At 46.8% G+C, this 23,151-nt stretch overlaps 1 protein-coding gene across 1 annotated transcript in view; it reads right to left on the bottom strand.

The window, feature by feature from the left end:
* The window catches only part of LOC311223374 (stereocilin), a gene marked incomplete at both ends in the record, with an annotated part of 110,536 nt that overhangs the window by 62,715 nt on the left and 24,670 nt on the right, over positions 1-23,151 (bottom strand). The window contains 5 exon segments of the mRNA XM_084308162.1: positions 11,711-11,860; positions 14,815-14,991; positions 17,216-17,398; positions 18,037-18,169; positions 22,929-23,044. Coding sequence (XP_084164288.1) covers positions 11,711-11,860; positions 14,815-14,991; positions 17,216-17,398; positions 18,037-18,169; positions 22,929-23,044 — 759 coding nt within the window.

Raw genomic sequence — 23,151 nt, 5'->3', positions numbered from 1 at the left:
GGAGGAGAGCGCCGAGGAAATAGAGCTCGAGGACTCCCCCACGAGCGGCTCACCCAGGAGCGGCTCACCTCTACAACCGTCTTCCCCCAGCGAAGCGGAGAGGATGCTACAACAGGCGTTCCTCGTCAGCCTGACAGCCTCTACCGAACGCGATCGACTTCAGGGTGAACGCGATCGACTTCAGGGCGAACGCGATCGACTCCAAGCACAGCAACGGAGCGAAGAAGAGCGCATACACCTGGAGATGAGACGCCTTCAGACGGAAGAGAATATGGCAAGAGACCGGGCCGACGCCCAGCGCGCCGCTGCCGGTGCCCAAAGAGAAGCAGATCTCACCAAGCGCGAAGTCGAGCGCGACAAGTTACAAGCGCAGCTAATGGAGCAGCTGATCTTCAAGGCAACACCCTCTCCCTCCGCCAGGGGTTCAAGGAACTCATCGAGACAACAGTCAAGGGCAGCGTCTCCTAACCGAGCAAGCGACCCTGAACTTGACCAACAGACCAAGCCTATACCCCCCGCAGACCCCCTTCCCAGACCGGTCCAAGCGAGACCCAGCTACAAGGAAGGAGCGGCATACACTGCGGAGAAGCTAAATAAACGATTACAGGATCTAGAGGACCTGATAGAAGAAGAAGAGGGAGAGGAGGAGAACCAAGCCCGACGACAGCACAGTACTCCACCGGACCAGGAGGTCCAGTACAGCCCAGGCTATACCCCCGCGGCGCTGCGCTACAGACCCCCGACTCTATTCACGGGTGAGCACGACGCACGACCAGCCCCGAGGAATAGCACCTGGACCAGCGGGCCATGGTACCCTGTCGGTACCAGCCCACAGAGAGGCGCAAGAGGAGACTCGCCTAGGAGGTCTCTCCCCCAACGCTCGCCGATGTATCAGCCATCCACGGCGTCATACATTGCCACGCCGTCGTTTCCAGACTTCACCTATGAGAATCGAGCACAGTACACGGAGCTCCGGATGTGCTTAGAGACAATGATGGTGGATGTCGCTGATGAACGCCACAAGTATGCAATATTACTGAAGCACCTGAAAGTACCGCGAGCGCACAATATAGCGCTAGCCTATGCCACCTCTACGACCCCATACACCGCGGCCCTAGCAGCGCTGGACCAGAGATATGGACGTATATGGGATTACGTAATCCAAGAGATAAGGCATATTGATCGCCTACCCCCAGCAACAGACAATCGCTCACTAGACGACCTGTCAATCAAAGTGCAGTCCCTGGTAGGGATGCTGGGAGCGCAACGGGAAAAGGGCATGCACGAGCTATACGCCAACTCTAACGTCGAGAGGATTCTAGAGAAGCTGCCACCCGCAAGACAAGAGCGTTTTAGGCGGCAGAGAGACTACCGGGATCCTAACGGCCCCGAACCATCCCTCCTTGATCTAGCCGACTTCCTGGCGAGAGAAGTCAGCAGCTTACGACTGGATACGTTCGGGCGGAGCACGCCAAGCTCCAGAGAGGGACCCAGGAGAATAAATGATGGAAGAAGATCGGTGACTGTCATGCACCAATCAGAGTCAGTACCGAGCAGTAAGAGCCACAGTACCCCCTCGAGAAAAGAGAAGTGGAAGATGGTGTGCCCCTACTGTGAGAAAGAACACTGGCTGTCACAATGTGACCTGTTCACAAAGATGAATGCAGAAGAAGTGAGTCAATGGATAAAGTCCAACAGGCGCTGTTACTGATGTGCGCGCAGTCACATGGCAGCCGAATGCCGCGACGGAGCCCATCTAGATATACTACACGACAGTAACAGAAGACGGCCTTCACCTGCACCATCGAGCGGCACCAAGGCAAGTGTCATGTACATTGACCCCGCCAGCAGCAGCGGCGCCCAAGTGCTCTTAAAGGTAGTCCGTGTGACATTGAGCTACCAAGATAAAGTCATGGACACTTACGCCGTCCTTGATGACGGGTCAGAGAAGACCCTTCTGCTCGCGTCCGCTGCGGCCCAGCTGGGACTGCGGGGGAGCGAGAACCAAATGACGATTCGGACAATAAGAAGAGATTTAAAGACGATAAAGGGCGAGAATGTCTCCTTCACTATCGCAGCAAGCGGGCAGCCAGAGCGACGGTATAGGATTACAAATGCTTTCACCAGCCAAGAAATAGGACTATCGCAGTACACCTACCCCATCGCCAAACTGATGGATAAATATGTGCACCTGCGTCAACTACCTAACCCGCTCATAGACGGCGCCACCCCGACCCTGCTGATAGGCTCCGACCATTCAGAACTCATAGTCCCGATTGACCGGGTCCATACAGGACCCCGAGGCTGTCCTGCAGCAGTCGAGACCCGCCTAGGGTGGACACTACAAGGCCCCCTCGCTAAATCTCTCAACCGAACAGCAGCCACTAGCTGCCTCCACTCCAGAACGACAGAAGAAGACACCACTCTCCTGCAGCATGTCGAGAGGCTATGGACACTAGAGACAATACCCTTTAAGAACGAAAAGAAAGATATTCATTCTAAAGAAGACATTTACGCCATCAACCTACTCGAGCAAGGGACAAAGAGAGTCACAGTCGGCGGAGTGATGAGATACGCAACTCCACTCCTGAGGCGAGAGGGAATGCCCACCTTTCACGCAAAGAAAGACGCCACGGAGCGCTATCTATTGAACACAGAGCGGCGCCTAGCCAAAGACCCCGCTCAAGAGAGTGTGTACCGCGCTGAGATTGAGAAGCTAATCACAGCGGGACACGTGACAAAGATTGACATTAAAGAGGCCGATCAGACGACCGAATCATGGTACGTGCCGCACCACAAGGTCCATCACAACGGCAAGGATCGCATTGTGTTTAACTGCAGCTACCAGATCGGATCCCAAAATCTGAATAAAGAGCTCTTGCCCGGCCCCACACTCGGCCCCTCTCTACTAGGCGTGCTACTACGCTTCCGCCAGGACAAGGTGGCTATCAGCGGGGATATCAAAGGGATGTTCCTGCAGGTGAGACTAGTGGAGGAGGACAAGCCCCTGCTGCGGTTCCTATGGAGAGAGAGGATCGGAGATGAGAACCCAGCCATCTACCAGTGGGAAGTACTCCCCTTCGGAACCACATGCAGCCCGTGCTGTGCTACATTTGCACTACAGAAACACGTCGCAGAGGACCCAGCAGCAGATGAAGAGGTCCGACACAGTGTGAAGAACAGTTTCTACGTGGACAACTGTTTACAAAGCGTTTCGACTCAAGAAGAAGCCGAGGCTCTCCTAATCAAGCTACGCGCCTCCCTGATCAAAGGCGGCTTTGATCTCAGGCAGTGGGCCAGCAGTGACCCGCACGTATTGCGCAGCCTCTCCCCCGCGGACAAGGCTGCCAGCAGCGAGACCTGGATGGCGACCATCCCAGGAGAAGCCCAAGAAATGACACTAGGACTAGTCTGGCGCTTCAAAACAGACTCGCTCCACTATAGACACAAACCCCTGACCCCAGAGCAGGGAAGGTCGACGGCGACACCGACCACCAGACGGAGTGTGTACAGAACACTCGCCAGACAATATGACCCGTTGGGATGTATTCTACCTTACACCACCAGGGCAAAGATGATTGTACGAGCACTATGGGACAAGGACCAGGGCTGGGACGACCCAATACCCGCACACCTTGCCTCCACATGGAGAGAGTGGGAGACGGAGCTCCGCTCACTCCCAGGCGTTAATATACGCCGCAGCTACTTCCCATCCACGGTGAGGCCAGAGACATGCAAGATGGATCTACACGTCTTCAGCGACGCCTCCGAAGTAGCCTATGGATCGGTGGCCTACTTGCGTGCCCAAGAGAAGGGAGGCAAGATACACACTGCTTTCATCCTGGCTCGCTCCAGAATAGCCCCACGAAAGCAACAATCTATCCCGCGTCTAGAGCTCTGCGCAGCCCTAGCAGGAGCGCATCTAGCCACGTTAATCCAACGTGAACTCACCATTCCGGTGCACAGAACAATCTTGTGGTCAGATTCCACGACAGTACTCACATGGATCAAGTCTGATTCATGCAGATACAAAGTCTTCGTGGGAGTCAGAGTCACAGAGATTCAAGAGTTAACAGAAGCAGCGAGCTGGCGGTATGTGGACACCAAACACAACCCAGCTGACGTCATCACCCGGGGAATGTCCCTGGATGACCTCACCCGTCGCAACATCTACAGTGACGGACCAGAATTCCTCAAGCTCCCGGAAGAAGAGTGGCCTACGCCCACCCCACGGGAAGCAAGTAAAGAGGAGGCTGAGAACAAGAAACCTATGTTCTGTGGACTGAGCACAGTCGCCTCCACAGACCCCAACATAGATGACTGCATTACCCTAGAGAGTGCGCAGCAAAAGACATTCCTGTGGCACCACCCAGAGATTCAGTCCACCACTGACATTTCAGCAGCTGACTACGAAGAAGCAGAACTTCTTCTACTACAACGAGCCCAGAGAGACTCGTTCCCCGATGAGCTAGACTGTCTACAGGGAGGAAAGCCCGTCCCATCAGACAGCAGACTGCTCCACCTGGCACCCGAGAGTGACGCCCATAATCTCATCAGAGTGGGTGGTCGCCTGCGGAGAGCCCCCGATCTACCGGATGATATTAAGTACCCGATAGTCTTGAACAGCCGACACAAGGTCACAGAGCTGATCATAAAGAAATACGACGAGGATGTACACCACGCAGGAGCAGAGAGAGTCTTCGCGGAGATCAGACGTCGCTATTGGATACTTCAAGGAAGAGAAGCGGTGCGACGCTTCCAGCGAACCTGTCTAGACTGCCGAAAGTGGCGCGCGCAGCCCAGCATACCACGGATGGCTGACCTACCCCCCTGTCGCCTCCGACTCGGCGACAAGCCATTCCACTCCACAGGCATGGACTGTTTTGGCCGTTGTATATAAAGAAAGGAAGAGGAACCGAGAAGCGGTGGGGTATTGTATTCAAATGCATGACCACCAGAGCGATACATATCGAGCTCCTTCCGACCATGAGCACAGACTCATTCCTTATGGCCTTCCGAAGATTCACAGCACGGAAAGGAAAACCGTCTACATTGTTGTCTGATCACGGGACAAACTTCAAAGGCGGAGAAAGAGAGCTGAGAGAGAGCTTCCAAGCTATGGGCCCAGAACTTAAGACCCACCTCGCTCCATCCCAGATTGACTTCCAGTTTAATCCCCCGAACGCACCCCACTTCGGTGGAACCTGGGAAAGAGAAGTACGTTCTATAAAGACAGCCCTGTACGCCGTGCTTGGGGCCCAGACTGTGGCGGAGGAAGTCCTAATGACAGTCCTCACGGAGATCGAGGGAGTATTGAACTCCAAGCCCCTCGGTTACGTCTCCAGTGATATAGCAGATGTCGACCCAGTCACCCCCAACACACTCTTAATGGGGCGGCTGGACCCCGCGCTACCCCAGACAATGTACAGGCCTGAAGAAGCGAACAGGCGAAGAATGTGGAGGTACAGTCAAGTGCTAGCTGACAAGTTTTGGAGCAGCTTCCTACTCCACTACCTACCGTCTCTACAGACCCGCCAGAAGTGGGTAAAAGAGAGAGACAATTTGGCAGAAGGAACAGTCGTCATGATTATCGACCAGTCACTACCCAGAGCTATGTGGCCGGCTGGCCGCGTAAGCAAAGTAATCACCGGTGCCGATGGCAAGGTCCGAGCAGCTGAAGTGCTCGTCCAAGGGCGAACTTACACACGACCCGTGGCGAGGCTAATAGAACTGCCCCGACTCCCAGACACTATCGATGATGACCATGACCCCATGACTTTGTGAGTTGACTGACCCTTACAGCGGACCTTGAGTGGTAGACAGTGCGGTTAATCTGTCTCTGCTTAGCTAATTAGGTGGGACTAATTAGGGGGCGGCTGTTGTGAAGGATCAGATTAAACCGAATATATATATTTATTTATGGATATATATTTAATAGTATTTGTATATCGTTTGATATCCCCTATATATTCCTTGTACAATATGCACTGAATATCCCTTTAGTCTACTAAACAGCCCATAATAGTTTCATTCTACCATTGGACGAGAACCTGGCGCCAGCAGCCATACCCCTAGGTTCAAGTTCAATCGTGCCGACCAACATGTCGTGGCAAGCCCGGTTCCGCGTAGGAATACGTCTGGCGAAATACGAATGGTACTATTTGTTCACAGCGCATATATATATGGCGCAAGTAAAGTAGAACTTTCTTTTAGTCCATTAGTTCTTTACCCTCCAACTAAGTAACAGACGCAAAGCCTCACCCACGACGCACGTGTGGTGCAGTAAGGCCTACTTGGCCTCAGAATAGGCATTGAGATATCGTGTGGATTAATAGTTGAATTGTCATAGTTTGGCACCATACCGTCGAGTTGGACGTATTTCTATTAAGCTAATAATAGTCTATTATGTATGGTGCATCGTTCGGTTAGAGTTATAAAGTGAGCAGTACCCCCATCGTTCCTGACGTTATCTGGAGTCTTAACCAGGCTGGGCAGACCACGTGTGGTGCTTGCATCCGAGGAGCTCCGGGCCAGGACGAGTGGACCTGTACATTGGATTACTTTACCCGGACGACGGCGAGCCTTCCACGGCTTGGATTATCTACATGCTTTGGGTGCTTTGATTATTCCATGGATAACGGCCAACACTGCTGAGTGTTGGAACTACCCCCCGGAGAGGAGTCCAGGTGAGACGGCGCTCTACCCCGAGTGAGGTCGCCTCACGTCTCTTCATCTGTGGACCGGCAGCTACCGTCCACCAGAGGGTCCAGCTGTATTCATCTGCGGACCGAGGTTCTGTGGGCATCGTGTTCAGGACTCTGAATTCTCCCAAGAAATCGTCGGCCAGATGGGATACCGCCAGCGGCTCTTCTAACCCCCCCCCTACTGTCTTACAACCAGCGGGACCCCCCCCCCCTTAGTGTATCCAGCTATAATCATTTAAGTACCATCGCTATAGTTCCCTAAAGAACCAGGTTGTATACTTACTCCCTGCGTAACCAGAGATTGGACATTCAATGTTGATTTACCTACGAATACTCATTTGCCATACAAGTGCATTTCAAATCATAAATGTCATTAAGTGAACGTTGTATATACCCTTTGCTATATAAAATATTCGATTTATACATTTGTGTGGACTTCGTTTCATCAGGTGGGAAAGTGTTCATCATATCTATATCATGTACTGGATGGCCAGAAGTTAAAGTACAAGCGGTAGTGGTTTAATAATACCATACTTGTTATCAATACAGTCAGGGAATTGTACCCCTCAGTTACACAGGCTCTGAACTGGTTAATGGCGGAAAAGGGCGGAGTCTGTTCCATGTTTGGACAGTACTGCTGCACATTCATTCCAGCGAATGTGGGGCCAGGGGGAAAGTTCTCCGAGGCCATGGCTAAGCTGAAGGATCTGAGGGAGGAGTTGAGGGAGAATTCTGGCCGGAATGAAGAATGGTGGGGGAGTGGGGTGTTTGAAGGATTGGGACAGTGGGGAAGCATAATGATGCAGACGGGGATATCCATTGGGGTGGCAGGGTTGATATTGGTTCTCCTTTTCTGTTGTGGTATGCCTCTCTTGGGTAGGCTGGTAACTTCACACGTAACAAGCCGAATGCTGATGGTGGGGCAGAAAGAGATTGAGCCACCAATCGGGCCATGCCCTCAGCTCTATGCTGCCTTAAAGGGAGACGAGGGGATAGAGGATTAGGGGTATGGTGAGGAAGGGACATTTTCTTTTTGTTTGGTTCAGTTTTGTTTGTTTTATTCCTTTGACTAGGCGTATGGTGAGGAAGGGACATTTTATTTTTGTTTGGTTCAGTTTTGTTTGTTTTATTCCTTTTACTTCAAAAGATAAAAAAAAAAAAAAAGGAAAAAAAAAAAAGGAAAAAAAACAACATGTAAGGTTTTTTGAAGACATTTCGTATTGGTTCTTTCCTTTAAGAGTGACAGGGGATGGTCTGAGTGGATGGTTTATTTTTTATTTTGGTTTATTTTGCTCATGGTCCTGGTCAAACCGGAATGGGAAGGGGCATCGGTATGGAATGGTACGGAGTGTCGGTTCTGAGCCTGAGGAAGCATTGAGAAGAAGTGTTCTGGGGATCGGTTCTGGGGACTGAAGGGACAAAGGGGGGGGGGCTGACGCAGTGGGCAAGATGGGCACCTCCCGTCCTGGCATGTCGTGACATGTTCGTATAGGACTGGAGGTGTGAAGATGGGGGGGACACGTTGTGAGGTCGGGATCAGCGCCTCCCGTCCCGGCATGGGGACATGTTTCTACGGGGACTGGAGGTGTGGCGTGGTGGTTGCTGTATTGGCAAAATGTGACTTTTGGCAATACGGTGAAGAGACTATGGCGTGGGCATGGAAGGGGGGCTGAGCGATGGACACTAGGACTCAATGTTATGGAAGAGACAATGTCATTTTTTTTTGGGGAGGGATGTTCTATGTTTAGTTCTGACGGTCAACTTCTCCTTTCCCTGATGAGAGTCGCGGTTTCCGGCCGGAACTGTGGCTCATTTGGTAAGCGGTGGAGGTTGGGGGGATTTGTCTGTCAGGTTAGGATTATAAATTGGGGTATTTTGTTGATGTTTTATTATTACTCTTGTTTTGAGCGGTTTTGTGTTTATTGTAAGAACGGTAGTCAGCCTTTGTTGGTCCGTTAGGGGTCCAGTGAATGAAGTAAGGTTTCTTGTTTAGTTAGACATTTAAAATTTATTATATGGCTAGATTTCTTGTTTAGATTAGGCATTTAAGCTTTTATTATATAAATATGGTTTCTCGTTTAGTTAGACGTTCACATTTTCTTGGTTATATGATTTGGGTGGGACTAGGGATAGCCCCAAATGGGGGAAAGTTGTGGAAAATGTGTATACGGGGTGGACTAGTTTAATATAGGTCAACTAGCAGTGCTCAAAGACACTAGGGCGACAGTCCGGCTGATGTTCTTAAAACAACTTCAAGTATGGGACAGATAGGGACAGATAGACATTTCGAGTACATCACATCTTGTTCTTTTCTGCTTTAATCTTGACTCCAGCTTTATCTCAGGGACGATAAACCTTTAGATTTATCTTCTGTTTGTATTCTCTCTTCGATGTTAAATCTATGTGTCATCTTAATGTACGTCATGTCATATCTGATATAATATGTCACGTCATCATATCTGTCATGTTGGGGCAGGGCTGGGAAGGTATTATCTGGGGGGCATGGGGGTTGGGAGGTTAGAGTGTTTTTCTTCAGCTGTGGTGACCGTCTGCTGATCCATAGCTCTTCTGTTAAAACTTCTTTCCTTAAATAAATTGCTTGTTGAAATTGGAAATAACGTCTCCTGCTGTGTTAACGACTACTCAGCCACAACAATATATATGATACACTGTGTCCTTTATGACAGATATGATACACTGTGTCCTTTATGACAGATATGATACACTGTGTCCTTTATGATATATATGATACACTGTGTCCTTTATGACAGATATGATACACTGTGTCCTTTATGACAGATATGATACACTGTGTCCTTTATGATAGATATGATACACTGTGTCCTTTATGATATATATGATACACTGTGTCCTTTATGACATATATGATACACTGTGTCCTTTATGACAGATATGATACACTGTGTCCTTTATGATATATATGATACAATGTGTCCTTTATGATAGATATGATACACTGTGTCCTTTATGATAGATATGATACACTGTGTCTTTATGACAGATATGATACACTGTGTCCTTTATGACAGATATGATACACTGTGTCCTTTATGACAGATATGATACACTGTGTCCTTTATGACAGATATGATACACTGTGTCCTTTATGACAGATATGATACACTGTGTCCTTTATGACAGATATGATACACTGTGTCCTTTATGACAGATATGATACACTGTGTCCTTTATGATAGATATGATACACTGTGTCCTTTATGATAGATATGATACACTGTGTCCTTTATGACAGATATGATACACTGTGTCCTTTATGACAGATATGATACACTGTGTCCTTTATGACAGATATGATACACTGTGTCCTTTATGATAGATATGATACACTGTGTCCTTTATGACAGATATGATACACTGTGTCCTTTATGACAGATATGATACACTGTGTCCTTTATGACAGATATGATACACTGTGTCCTTTATGACAGATATGATACACTGTGTCCTTTATGACAGATATGATACACTGTGTCCTTCGCAGCGGACGTCTCATCTCTCTGCGCTCGCGGACTGAGCGACAAAGGAGGTCCTTTGTCCCCACAGCCATCAGACTGTACAACAGCGCAATATAGTGCGGGGGACCTTGACCTCTGACCTGTTCCCTGGTCCCTGTTCCCCACACACCTGTTTTTATACCTGTCTTTATACACCTGTTTTTATCTTATCACGTTTTTATTATTATTGGTAGATGTGATTACTTGAATTTTTATCATGTGCTTACTTTTTAATTCATGATGCAGACATAACTGTGAACGACTGAATGAGAAACTGTCATTGTCTGTATATTGTGTGAGCTATGTGGGGCGGCTACGTGGCGTAGTGGGCAAGGCGCTCGCCACGAATGCGGAGACGCTGGGCTCGCCTGTTCGAGCCCAGCGCTCCACATTGCTTTCAGTTTTGCTGGTTGTTCATACTAATACACATTGGCCGTATTAGGGGTTGGGAAACTGATGGGTGGGGATCGGGCGTTGTGGACAGCGACTCCTACAGGTCGGTTGGTGCGCCTGCGCAGTAGAATCAGGAAGTGTCGGGGGCAGCGTGAGCCTCCCATGCGTTACTCCTCGCCACTGAGAGATCGAGCTGCGCAGGTGAAAAGATGCGACTGCTGTTACCTCAAGTACCGGAGGGGACTTGTGCTATGTATGACTTAGTCCACATTGCAGCCGGCTTGTGGGAGGCAAGAAACAGCGTCCGTGACAGGGGAGGGTTGAATTGGATGATACGAAATTGGGATGGGAGAAAATATAGAAAATGGGAGAAAAAGTGGATCAAAAAATAAATAAATATTGTGTGAGCTATGTGAGATACCCTGAATTTCCCCAAGGGGATGAGCTTATTGTTTATTCTTATTTGTTGTGCCTATATGTATGAATCTACTGATAAACGGTCTTGTTCTGTAAGCTTGTCACCGGTGTACAGGAGGGTAACCTCAGTGTCTCACCTGCTGAGGGGACCAGGGCAGCGCTCTCTACAGGCTAATGTCTCACCTGCTGAGGGGACCAGGGCAGCGCTCTCTACAGGCTAATGTCTCACCTGCTGAGGGGACCAGGGCAGCGCTCTCTACAGGCTAATGTCTCACCTGCTGAGGGGACCAGGGCAGCGCTCTCTACAGGCTAATGTCTCACCTGCTGAGGGGACCAGGGCAGCGCTCTCTACAGGCTAATGTCTCACCTGCTGAGGGGACCAGGGCAGCGCTCTCTACAGGCTAATGTCTCACCTGCTGAGGGGACCAGGGCAGCGCTCTCTACAGGCTAATGTCTCACCTGCTGAGGGGACCAGGGCAGGTCTCTCTACAGGCTAATGTCTCACCACTCTCCAGGACATTTACAACCAGCGTTGCAGGGGCATGGCTAAGAGAATAACCAAAGCCAAAGACTCTAGTCACCCAAACAACTGCCTCTTTGAACGGCTGCGGTCAGGCAAGCGCTACCGGAGTCTCATGGCCGGCACAGAGAGACTCTCACCTGCTGAGGAGACCAGGGCAGCTCTCTGTAGAGGCTGATGTCTCGCAGGATGGTCTCGGCTCTCAGCACATCCCGTAGCTTCCTCAGGGGGACGAACGGCACCAGACAAGACATCTGCAGTGTGACGTTCTTCGAGACCTTGTCTAGACTCTGTTCATAAACGACACAGAGCGGAAAGACATTAATATACAGTACAGTCGTCTAATACACTTCAAAACGATTTACTATGCTACTATGTCTATTCTACTATTTACTATGTACTTTGCTACTATGTCTATTCTACTATCTACTATCTACTATGCTGTAACACTCCAGTTCAACATTGTTTGATGAACAATATCACTGACCCTCAGTTGCCAGAGTTGTACCCTTCCTGCTGACTTGTTGTACAGAACTTGTAAGTCACTTTGGATAAAAGTGTTCAGCTAAATGACTGGATGTAGACGACACACAACACATGTATGCGTGAAGTCTCGTTAAGATACACACAGTCTGGCACGAGACTCACTTTCTAATCGTGAACAGTACCAAGAAATGTTCAGTCCAGACGTCATGGTTTCCCCCGTCTCCTGAATAAGTACTTCTGTTGTTGTTTGTTTACGTTGGTATGTAATCCTCCACTGCTAGGGTGCATTCAAGACGTGTCAATAAAGACCGTCACAGAACTGAACAGATTTTGAGCTTTTCTCCAACCAATCTTTGTTGCTATCGAATGAAACCACATTGGAGCGTGTGATGAAATATCTGCTCTTCTGAAAATAATAATCATTGATTTCAATGTATTTCCTCAATAGAAAATTGCCATACATAAGCCAATAGAAAATCTAGGATCCCATTAGAAGAATACAACATTTTGGTGAATGCTAAATGGACTGCATTTATATAACAGCTTCTACCCAAAGCGCTTTACAACTTATGCCTCACATTCACCCATTCACTCAGTCATTCACACACTGACACCATCACCTCCTGTATCACTACATAAAGAGCACCATCACCTCCTGCATCACTACATAAAGAGCACCTCCTGTATCACTACATAAAGAGCACCTCCTGTATCACTACATAAAGAGCACCATCACCTCCTGCATCACTACATAAAGAGCACCTCCTGTATCACTACATAAAGAGCGCCTCCTGTATCACTACATAAAGAGCACCATCACCTCCTGTATCACTACATAAAGAGCACCTCCTGTATCACTACATAAAGAGCACCTCCTGTATCACTACATAAAGAGCACCTCCTGTATCACTACATAAAGAGCACCTCCTGTATCACTACATAAAGAGCACCTCCTGTATCACTACATAAAGAGCACCTCCTGTATCACTACATAAAGAGCACCATCACCTCCTGTATCACTACATAAAGAGCACCTCCTGTATCACTACATAAAGAGCACCATCACCTCCTGTATCACTACATAAAGAGCACCTCCTGTATCACTACATAAAGAGCACCATCACCTCCTGTATCACTACATAAAGAGCACCTCCTGTATCACTACATAAAGAGCACCTCCTGTATCACTACATAAAGAGCACCATCACCTCCTGTATCACTACATAAAGAGCACCTCCTGTATCACTACATAAAGAGCACCTCCTGTATCACTACATAAAGAGCACTTCCTGTATCACTACATAAAGAGCACCTCCTGTATCACTACATAAAGAGCACCTCCTGTATCACTACATAAAGAGCACCTCCTGTATCACTACATAAAGAGCACCTCCTGCATCACTACATAAAGAGCACCTCCTGTATCACTACATAAAGAGCACCATCACCTCCTGTATCACTACATAAAGAGCACCTCCTGTATCACTACATAAAGAGCACCTCCTGCATCACTACATAAAGAGCACCTCCTGTATCACTACATAAAGAGCACCATCACCTCCTGTATCACTACATAAAGAGCACCTCCTGTATCACTACATAAAGAGCACCTCCTGTATCACTACATAAAGAGCACCTCCTGTATCACTACATAAAGAGCACCTCCTGTAATACTACATAAAGAGCACCATCACCTCCTGTATCACTACATAAAGAGCACCTCCTGTATCACTACATATAGAGCACCTCCTGTATCACTACATAAAGAGCACCTCCTGTATCACTACATAAAGAGCACCTCCTGTATCACTACATAAAGAGCACCTCCTGTATCACTACATAAAGAGCACCTCCTGTATCACTACATAAAGAGCACCTCCTGTATCACTACATAAAGAGCACCTCCTGTATCACTACATAAAGAGCACCATCACCTCCTGTATCACTACATAAAGAGCACCTCCTGTATCACTACATAAAGAGCACCTCCTGTATCACTACATAAAGAGCACCTCCTGTATCACTACATAAAGAGCACCTCCTGTATCACTACATAAAGAGCACCTCCTGTATCACTACATAAAGAGCACCTCCTGTATCACTACATAAAGAGCACCTCCTGTATCACTACATAAAGAGCACCACCTGTATCACTACATAAAGAGCACCTCCTGTATCACTACATAAAGAGCACCTCCTGTATCACTACATAAAGAGCACCTCCTGTATCACTACATAAAGAGCACCTCCTGTATCACTACATAAAGAGCACCTCCTGTATCACTACAAAAAGAGCACCTCCTGTATCACTACATAAAGAGCACCTCCTGTATCACTACATAAAGAGCACCTCCTGTATCACTACATAAAGAGTACCACCTGTATCACTACATATAGAGCACCTCCTGTATCACTACATAAAGAGCACCTCCTGTATCACTACATAAAGAGCACCTCCTGTATCACTACATAAAGAGCACCTCCTGTATCACTACATAAAGAGCACCTCCTGTATCACTACATAAAGAGCACCATCACCTCCTGTATCACTACATAAAGAGCACCTCCTGTATCACTACATAAAGAGCACCTCCTGTATCACTACATAAAGAGCACCTCCTGTATCACTACATAAAGAGCACCTCCTGTATCACTACATAAAGAGCACCTCCTGTATCACTACATAAAGAGCACCATTACCTCCTGTATCACTACATAAAGAGCACCTCCTGTATCACTACATAAAGAGCACCATCACCTCCTGCAGCGCTACATAAAGCATCGCTCTCTGGGCAGGTCTCAGTTCAGTCAGTAGGTGTCTCCAGCATTGGCAGTGAATCGTTCCACTGATCTCTGACCCGAGGAGGTTTTTCAACACCGTGGGCGAGAGTCCAGCGTGTAGTGGCTTCAGCTTGCACAGGGTTTCCATGGTAACCTGTCAGGGAGAGGATTGCCGTACAAACGCAGATCAGTTACATTATAAGGCTTCAGTCATGAAGACTAAACCATTTATTTCAACAGATGGTTGTGGTTGTGTTTGGAGGCTCTGCCCAGATTGAATCTATAATACCGGTAGAAACAAATGAACATATCTACTTACATTGGTGTCTCGTGAGATCATGGAGAATATCTGAAAAGCCTAAAGAAAGAAACAAATACTGTTGATGAGGTTGTGTAGTGCTGTCTATTAGTTGATAGATAACATATCATCTACACATGTGTCTATTAGTTGATACTAGATAACATAACATCTACACATGTGTCTATTAGTTGATAGATAACATAACATCTACATATGTGTATATTAGTTCATAATTATATAACATACATAACATCTACACATGTGGCTATTAGTTCATATTAGTGCTGTCAGGCGATTAATTTTTTTTATCAAATTAATTAAGGATTTGTAATTAATTAATCTAATTAATCGCATTTTAATCGCATAACCATTTTAGGCCTGATATTCTATATTCTATAATCATATTTCAAATTGCATGTGTCCGGATGGCAGAATTCAGTACTGTATCTACAAAACCTTCTGTTTAATCATCTTCCATTTATTCATTTGCTTAGATTTTTCAGGTCTGGTAAATTTGAGCATTTAGTGTTATTCACAGTCAAAGATAAAAAAAAATTTATTGATATTCTCATTTGGTTCATTACAATGTACTCAAGTCTAGTAACAGACACAGTATTTCTGACACTGGGAATACATTCCCTGAGATCCATAGATGTCCCTAGAATCAGATACCAAGAACATGCAAATGGACCATTTAAAAAAAAGTCTGTAAATGTGTATTCTACGTTCTTATGGAATGAATGAGAAACATTTTTGCGCGTCCAAAATGAATGTTGTTGTTTACATGTTGTATGTGTCCCCTCCTTACTTCCCATTTCCCCACCTGGAAGGCACCTGATTGGATAAATGACATGCTGGTGCTCTAGTGCGACATCTAGTGGCTGAATGTCATCTATACTCAGGGGTTCCCAAAGTTTTCAGGCTGCAACCCCCCGAAATAACGGTGTCAGAGAGCCGCGACCCCCACTATTATAGGAGGTGGTTGAAACATGTGGGGGGCGAATTCACAAAGAATGGATTTAATGTCTGTCCGCTAATGTCGCACCGAAATGTATTACCTGTTTATTATGTCTATTTTATTATTCAGTATTATTGCACAATCAAAGCGGGCATGGCCACCCGCATTTCACTGTATGCCCTGATATGTATGTGACAAATAAACCACTTGAATCTTGAATCTTGAAAAAAAAACTACCAAAGCAAATTCCTTGTATGTGAAAACTACTTGGCAATAAAGACCTTTCTGATTCTGATTCTGATAAATTTCTCCATCACCGCAAATCCGCCCCTCAATTAATATCGCAGCGGGGGGCATAATTCCACGGGACAATGCATTGGTATGGTATGGTTTTGTCAATATTCCAATGTACAGTTTTGCTTGTACAGTTGTACAGTGTTCCCCACCCACCCCATCTACCCAACCTCCCCCAATGTACAGTTTTTACGTCAAATGTATATACTCTTTTCTGGACTCTTTTTGTATCACAAACAGTACTGTATTTGCAAATCTGGTATGTCATAAATGTATAGATGTAGCAGTACTGTCTATCTGTATGTCGTGTGTGTCATATATGTTATGATGAATTGAAAATGGGGGACCCTGATGTAAACTAGACGAAAGTCTTTCTAATAATAATAATAATGGCTTGGATTTATATAGCGCTCTTCATGACACCCCAGTGACCCCAGAGCGCTTACAGAGTCCATTATTCGTTCATACACAGTCATACCGGTGGTGGTAAGCTACAATTGCAGCCAGAGCTGCCCTGAGGCAGACTCACGGAAGCGTGGCGAATAATCATCCACTTTAAGAACCCCTGATCTATAGCACCATCTAGTGGCTGAATGTTATCTATAGCACCACCTAGTGGCTGAATGTTATCTATAGCACCATCTAGTGGCTGAATGTTGTATAGCACCATCTAGTGGCTGAATGTTGTATAGCACCATCTAGTGGCTGAATGTTATCTATAGCACCATCTAGTGGCTGAATGCTATCTATAGCACCTTTAATCACCTGACAAAAATGTATCATTATTGTAATTTTGCAATGCTTTTGATGAAGTGCACCGCTGACCTGTGCCGGGGAATATCTGGGCAGTCCTGGCTGTGAGAGGAGGTCCAGGATCCGTGCCGAGGGCAGGCCCTCCAGGAAGGAGGCTCCGAGCTGAGGCAGCAGGTCCGCGACGGCAGTCAGTTCTGGAGCCGACATGGTGCTGGCGTTCAGGGCCTGAGCAGCCGGCATTAACCAGTAGGACAGCTGACCAGGGAACACAGTTCAACCACTCAGACACTCATTCCTGTACAGGAATTCATCTACAAAAAAAGAAACACGGGACTCTGCACCAGGTCAGACACCAGAGGTGACTGCATGGTCCAACGTAGACTGATCACGTTTGGCCAAAACGTCCATAAAAGGGAGTCAAACATGGAACAGTCTCTCCATTTCCATAAGGGAAAGCCCCACCCTGGCTTCAACTAAACTAAATAAATGGCTGAAGACCAACCAGTCATGTGAACACATGTGACATATCTCTAGCCACTAGTATTTCTGTGTATTGCTGTTATGTATTTGTAAATTACTGTTTTTATGTGTCCTGTTTTTATGTATTTGTACATTTCTTACTGTTTCTATGAGTCCTGTTTTTATGTTTGGGACAACGGATGGAAATTAGCCTTGTGCTAAATCTGGCAATTTTTACAGCCGACCACGGAACACAGTTCAACCAATAACCAATCAGAGAGAGAGAGAGAGAGAGAGGGAGAGAGAGAGAGAGAGAGAGAGAGAGAGAGAGAGAGAGAGAGAGAGAGAGAGAGAGAGAGAGAGAGAGAGATGAGAGAGAGAGAGAGAGAGAGAGAGAGAGAGAGAGAGAGAGAGAGAGAGAGAGAGAGACCGACCCTGCCGTTGGCTCTGACGAGGCCCTGGGACAGACACTGGGCTAGTTGCTGCCAGAGAGTGGAGGACGGGGAGGACGCCTGAAGGAACGGACGCAGCTCCTCTGGATCCAGGTAACACACCAGACCTCCCAGCCTGGGGAGAGAGAGGGGGGGGGGGGAGAGAGAAAGAGGGGGAGAGAGAGGGGGGGGGGGGGAGAGAGAGAGGGGGAGAGAGAGGGGGGGGAGAGAGAGAGAGAAAGAGAAAAATCACAGATTGGCTTCCTAACAAATCACTGTACAGCAGACCACATTCTCACCCTCAGCAGCACCCTAAACGACAACCAAATAAATAAAAGCAAAGTATACTCCTGTTTCGTTGACTTCCAAAAAGCATTTGACTCAATAGACCACCATAACACTTCCGGGATTCTGAAATCAGGGAGGAGATTGCGGGGGGTGCATATGAATGAATGTGGACGAGAGCCGTGATGTAAGTGGTTGCCGATACGGCTGTGGGGGTGCTAGAGACATGATCGAATAGACGTTTATGCGCCTCGCTCTCCTGAACACGGCGTGACCCATAACTAATCGATCAGAACTAAATCGGCAGAGAAAAAGCCCATTTTAAAGCACCTATTCCGCTTGGACATGCGCAGAGTGCCCATGGAGTCTGGACGACGCGAGATGACGCTCGAATGAATGTGGACTGTTCCATCAGAGGGGGGAGCTTCGGTGGCCATGTAAGTGGCTACAGACCGCTGCACTTAAATATAAACATTAGTCTACCTGGAGACTCAATGAGGTAATTGTAGATGTCGCCATAAGACACGTCTGGCCATTTAGTGGGATAATTTTTTCATTATCCTGTTCGGCTGGCCACCGAAGCTCCCCCCTCTGATAGAACGGTCCACATTCATTCGAGCGTCATCTCGCGTCGTCCAGACTCCATGGGCACTCTGCGCATGTCCAAGCGGAATAGGTGCTTTAAAATGGGCTTTTTCTCTGCCGATTTAGTTCTGATCGATTAGTTATGGGTCACGCCGTGTTCAGGAGAGCGAGGCGCATAAACGTCTATTCGATCATGTCTCTAGCACCCCCACAGCCGTATCGGCAACCACTTCCATCACGGCTCTCGTCCACATCCATTCATTTGACCCCCCCGCAATCTCCTCCTTGATTTCAATGTAACGCGGAAGTGTAGTGGTCTATTTGGCACGAGGGTCTGCTGTACAAACTGTTAAGATAGTGGCATTGGAGGGAAAACCTACCACCTCATAAAGTCAATGTACACCAACAACACATGTGCTGTGAGGATTGAGGAAAAACACAGACTTCTTTCCTCAACGCCGTGGGGTTAGACAGGGGTGCAGTTTGAGTCCAACCCTCTTCAACATATATACATAAATTAACTGGCAAAAACATTGGAACAAACTGCAGCACCTGGGCATCCCCCTAGCAAACACAGAAGTCAAATGCCTACTGTTTGCAGATGACCTGGTGCTGCTGTCCCCACAAAAGAAGGGCTACAGCAGCACCTTGACCTTCTGCACAAATTCTCCCAGACATGGGCACTGACAGTAAATCTAACCAAAACTAAAGTTATGATATTCCAAAAAAGACCCAGCCTACAACAACACAAATTCCTCCTAGACACAATTGCCCTAGAACACACAAAAAACTATGCCTACATCAGTGCTACAGGGAACTTCAAACAAGCTGTGAACGACCTGAGAGACAAAGCAAGAAGGGCTTTTTATGCTATCAAAAGGAACATCAAGCTAGACCTTCCAATTAAAATCTGGTTCAAAATATTAGACTCTGTCATAGAACACATTTCCCTGTATGGTTGTGAAGTCTGGGGCCCACTTGCAAACCAAGATTTCACCAAATGGGACAAACACCCAATTGAGACTCTGCATGCAGAATTTGGCTGATCCCATTCTCCGCACCCAACGGAAAACACCAAATAATGCATGCAGAGCAGAACTAGGAAGATACCCACTAATTATCAAAATCCAAAAAAGAGCATTTAAATTCTATAATCACCTAAAAGAAAGTGACCCAGACACACTCCACAACATAGCCCTCACCCACAGAGAGACCCTCGATAGATGCCCACTCAGCCAGATGGTTCTGGGACTCTGCTCACAAACACAAGCAGAGCCACCAGACAGAAACCACACTGGACTAAACCAAATTATAAGAAAACAAAAAGAAAACTATCTGACACATTGGAAAGAATCAACCCAAAACCAGAGCAAATTGAAATGCTATTTGACCCTAAACAGAGAGTACACAGTGGCAGAATACCTGAGCACTGTGACTGACCCAAAACTAAGAAGATCCTTGACTAGGTACAGACTCAGCGAGCACAGCCTAGCCATCGAGAAAGGCCGCCATAGGCAGACCTGGCTCCCAAGAGAAGACAGACTATGCACACAATAAGAGGTGGAAACTAGGGCTGTCTTAAATACTTTGAAGCTTCGAAGCTTCGTTCGATGGGCATGGGATTCGAATATGAAAATAAAATTTGAATCTATTAAAAAAAATAAAAAAAATAAATTTGTCTTTTTTTTGTTGTTGTGCAAAATCAACTCTGCCTCTCTTTGTTAACACAATGGGACGAACAACGGATATATACGTGTTTCGATTCCACCCGTTGTGGACAGAAGCACGGATATATCCGTGGCAAGTTGTTTTGGCCTTTATTCCATTTTAATAACTATTCAAGGTCGCCGAGCTGCACTGCAGATGTACCCTACTCTTTGAATTCGCCAAAGTGCAATACCGGCCAGATCCTCTTAGGGGCGCTGTCACGATAATGCAGTGTGCCCTGTGGCTGAACGGAGCATTATTTTTTTTGACTTTCAATGGAGTTTTCAGTTAGCTGGATTCTGGATGTGCAGCTTGTAGCTTGGATTACGTTTTGGATCGCGGATTTCATATTGCAATAAGGGGATTTATCATCAGCCAATGGACATATCGATCTACAGATGGCTATCGATAACGGGGAAATGCTCTGGGGGGATCCAACCGGCTCATGGTAAGATCTTTTTCACGTAAATTACAGCCCGATCGAGCCTTGTTATGATACGATACGATCAGCCTATGTGGCTACTTAGATGAACACGGTTATTGGTAATCAATAATAAGAAACGATGTCCCCCGCCCTCCCCCACCCCCCCCCCCCCCCCTTTCATGCATACATGCTTGAGGATCATGCCGATCATATGCAGTTTGTATCTGTATAACGGAAATGCCATTGGATATAACGGTAGTAGCTATTAGCCCTTTATCTCGCCTTCCAGGAAATATCCCAGCCGAAATCCCTTATAACGCTTATATTCACGGCGCTATAAAATGAGAACGTATTGATGATTTTTTTTCCCTTTAAGCCATTTTGAAGGGACGGTTTATGGTCTCGATTGACAATGAGAATGGACAGATAGCAATACTATAAAGTATAGATTTAGCTCTACAAACAGCCCCAAGTCTGTTTACATTTGCTGGTCCTCTTAAGTGATATTAGACGCATCCCATGGCCCAGAATGTGTTAATTACAACAAGCAATGCTGTTTGTTATTTAAGATGAGGTCGGACTCAGCACTGACAGATTTGTGCTGCTTTTAAAAAGCCTCAGATGACGGCTTACAATATTTCATGAAAGCAAAGTGTTTCGTTTGTCTAAGATTTTAAAAGGTTTAAAGTTTACAGCACTGACAAAGTTGAACAAAGTGCTGTACAAGTCCCACAACAACAACAAAAAATAAAAATAATTTAAAAAATTTTCTTTTCTTTTTTTTTAATCTCGAAGCTTCGAATTAAAATCGAATCTCGGCCCGAAGCTCCGAATTCCAAAAAAAAACATATACTTCCCACAAATTGCAAACACCCAAAGAGACTTTGGAAACATGGACAATAACTCAAAACTCCCATACCTCCTGGGAGAAATAAAACAATGTGCAAACACAGCAGCAAGATTTGTGAGCTGCTGTGACAAGAAAAGGACATCCAATGGAATACAACCACCAATAAGACTGTCACTCGTACAAAGAAATTCCTTCTGTAATGTACTGATTTCTTTTGATTTCTCTGTTCAATTGTTTTGTTTTGTTTGGCTTTGCAATGTAAACGTATGTTTCCCATGTCAATAAAGCCCATTTGAATTGAATTGAATTGAATTGAGAGAGAGATGGAGAGAGAGACAGGGAGAGAGAGAGGGAGAAAGAGAGAAAGAGAGAGATGGAGAGAGAGAAAGATGGAGAGAGAGAGACAGAGACAGAGAGAGAGAGAGAGAGAGAGACGAGAGAGAGAGAAGAGAGAGAGAGAGAGAGAGAGAGAGAGAGAGAGAGAGAAGAGAGAGAGAGAGAGAGACAGAGAGACAGAGGAGACAGAGAGTGAGAGAGAGAGAGAGAGAGAGAGAGAGGGAGACAGAGAGACAGAGAGAGAGAGTCGGAGAGAGAGAGAAAGATGGAGAGAGACAGAGAGAGAGAGAGACAGAGACAGAGACAGACAGAGTGAGAGAGAGAGAGAGAGAGAGAGAGAGAGTAGAGAGAGAGAGAGAGAGAGAGAGAGAGAGAGAGAGAGAGAGAGAGAGAAGAGAGAAGAGATATGCTCTTGAATCCTATACACACACAGTCCAATCCAATCCACTTTATTTCTAGAGTACATTTAAAAACAACAAAGTTAACCAGAGTGCTGCACAACAAGTCAACAACAACATGAGATCAGAAACAGGGAGGTCGGGCGGCATCAGGGGGTCAGGAGAGACAGGTCAGGGTCAGGGGTCAGGGGGTCAGGAGAGACAGGTCAGGAGGTCAGGGGGTCAGGAGGTCTGGAGAGACAGGTCAGGAGGTCAGGAGGTCAGGAGGTCAGGAGGTCAGGAGGTCAGGGGTCAGGAGGTCAGGCTCTACCTCAGGATGTTGTCGGCGCTGAGGTTGGTCCTCACGGTGGACAGAGTGCGCAGCACGTGGCGTCCTCTGGTTCCGTCCAGGCTGCTGTTGCCGAGCAGCTCCACCAGAGGGCCGAGCTGAACGAGAGACGGCAGAAAATAAAGTCACGTCGTCGTCGCCACCTTTCGCTCTATATCGAATTATGAAACATGAAGAATGGAATACTTAAATCATATTTTATGTT

The sequence above is a fragment of the Notolepis coatsorum genome (genome assembly GCF_963971535.1).
Source record: "Notolepis coatsorum genome assembly, chromosome: 2".
NCBI lineage: Eukaryota > Metazoa > Chordata > Actinopteri > Aulopiformes > Paralepididae > Notolepis > Notolepis coatsorum.
This window is presented reverse-complemented; position numbering and strand designations above follow the sequence as displayed.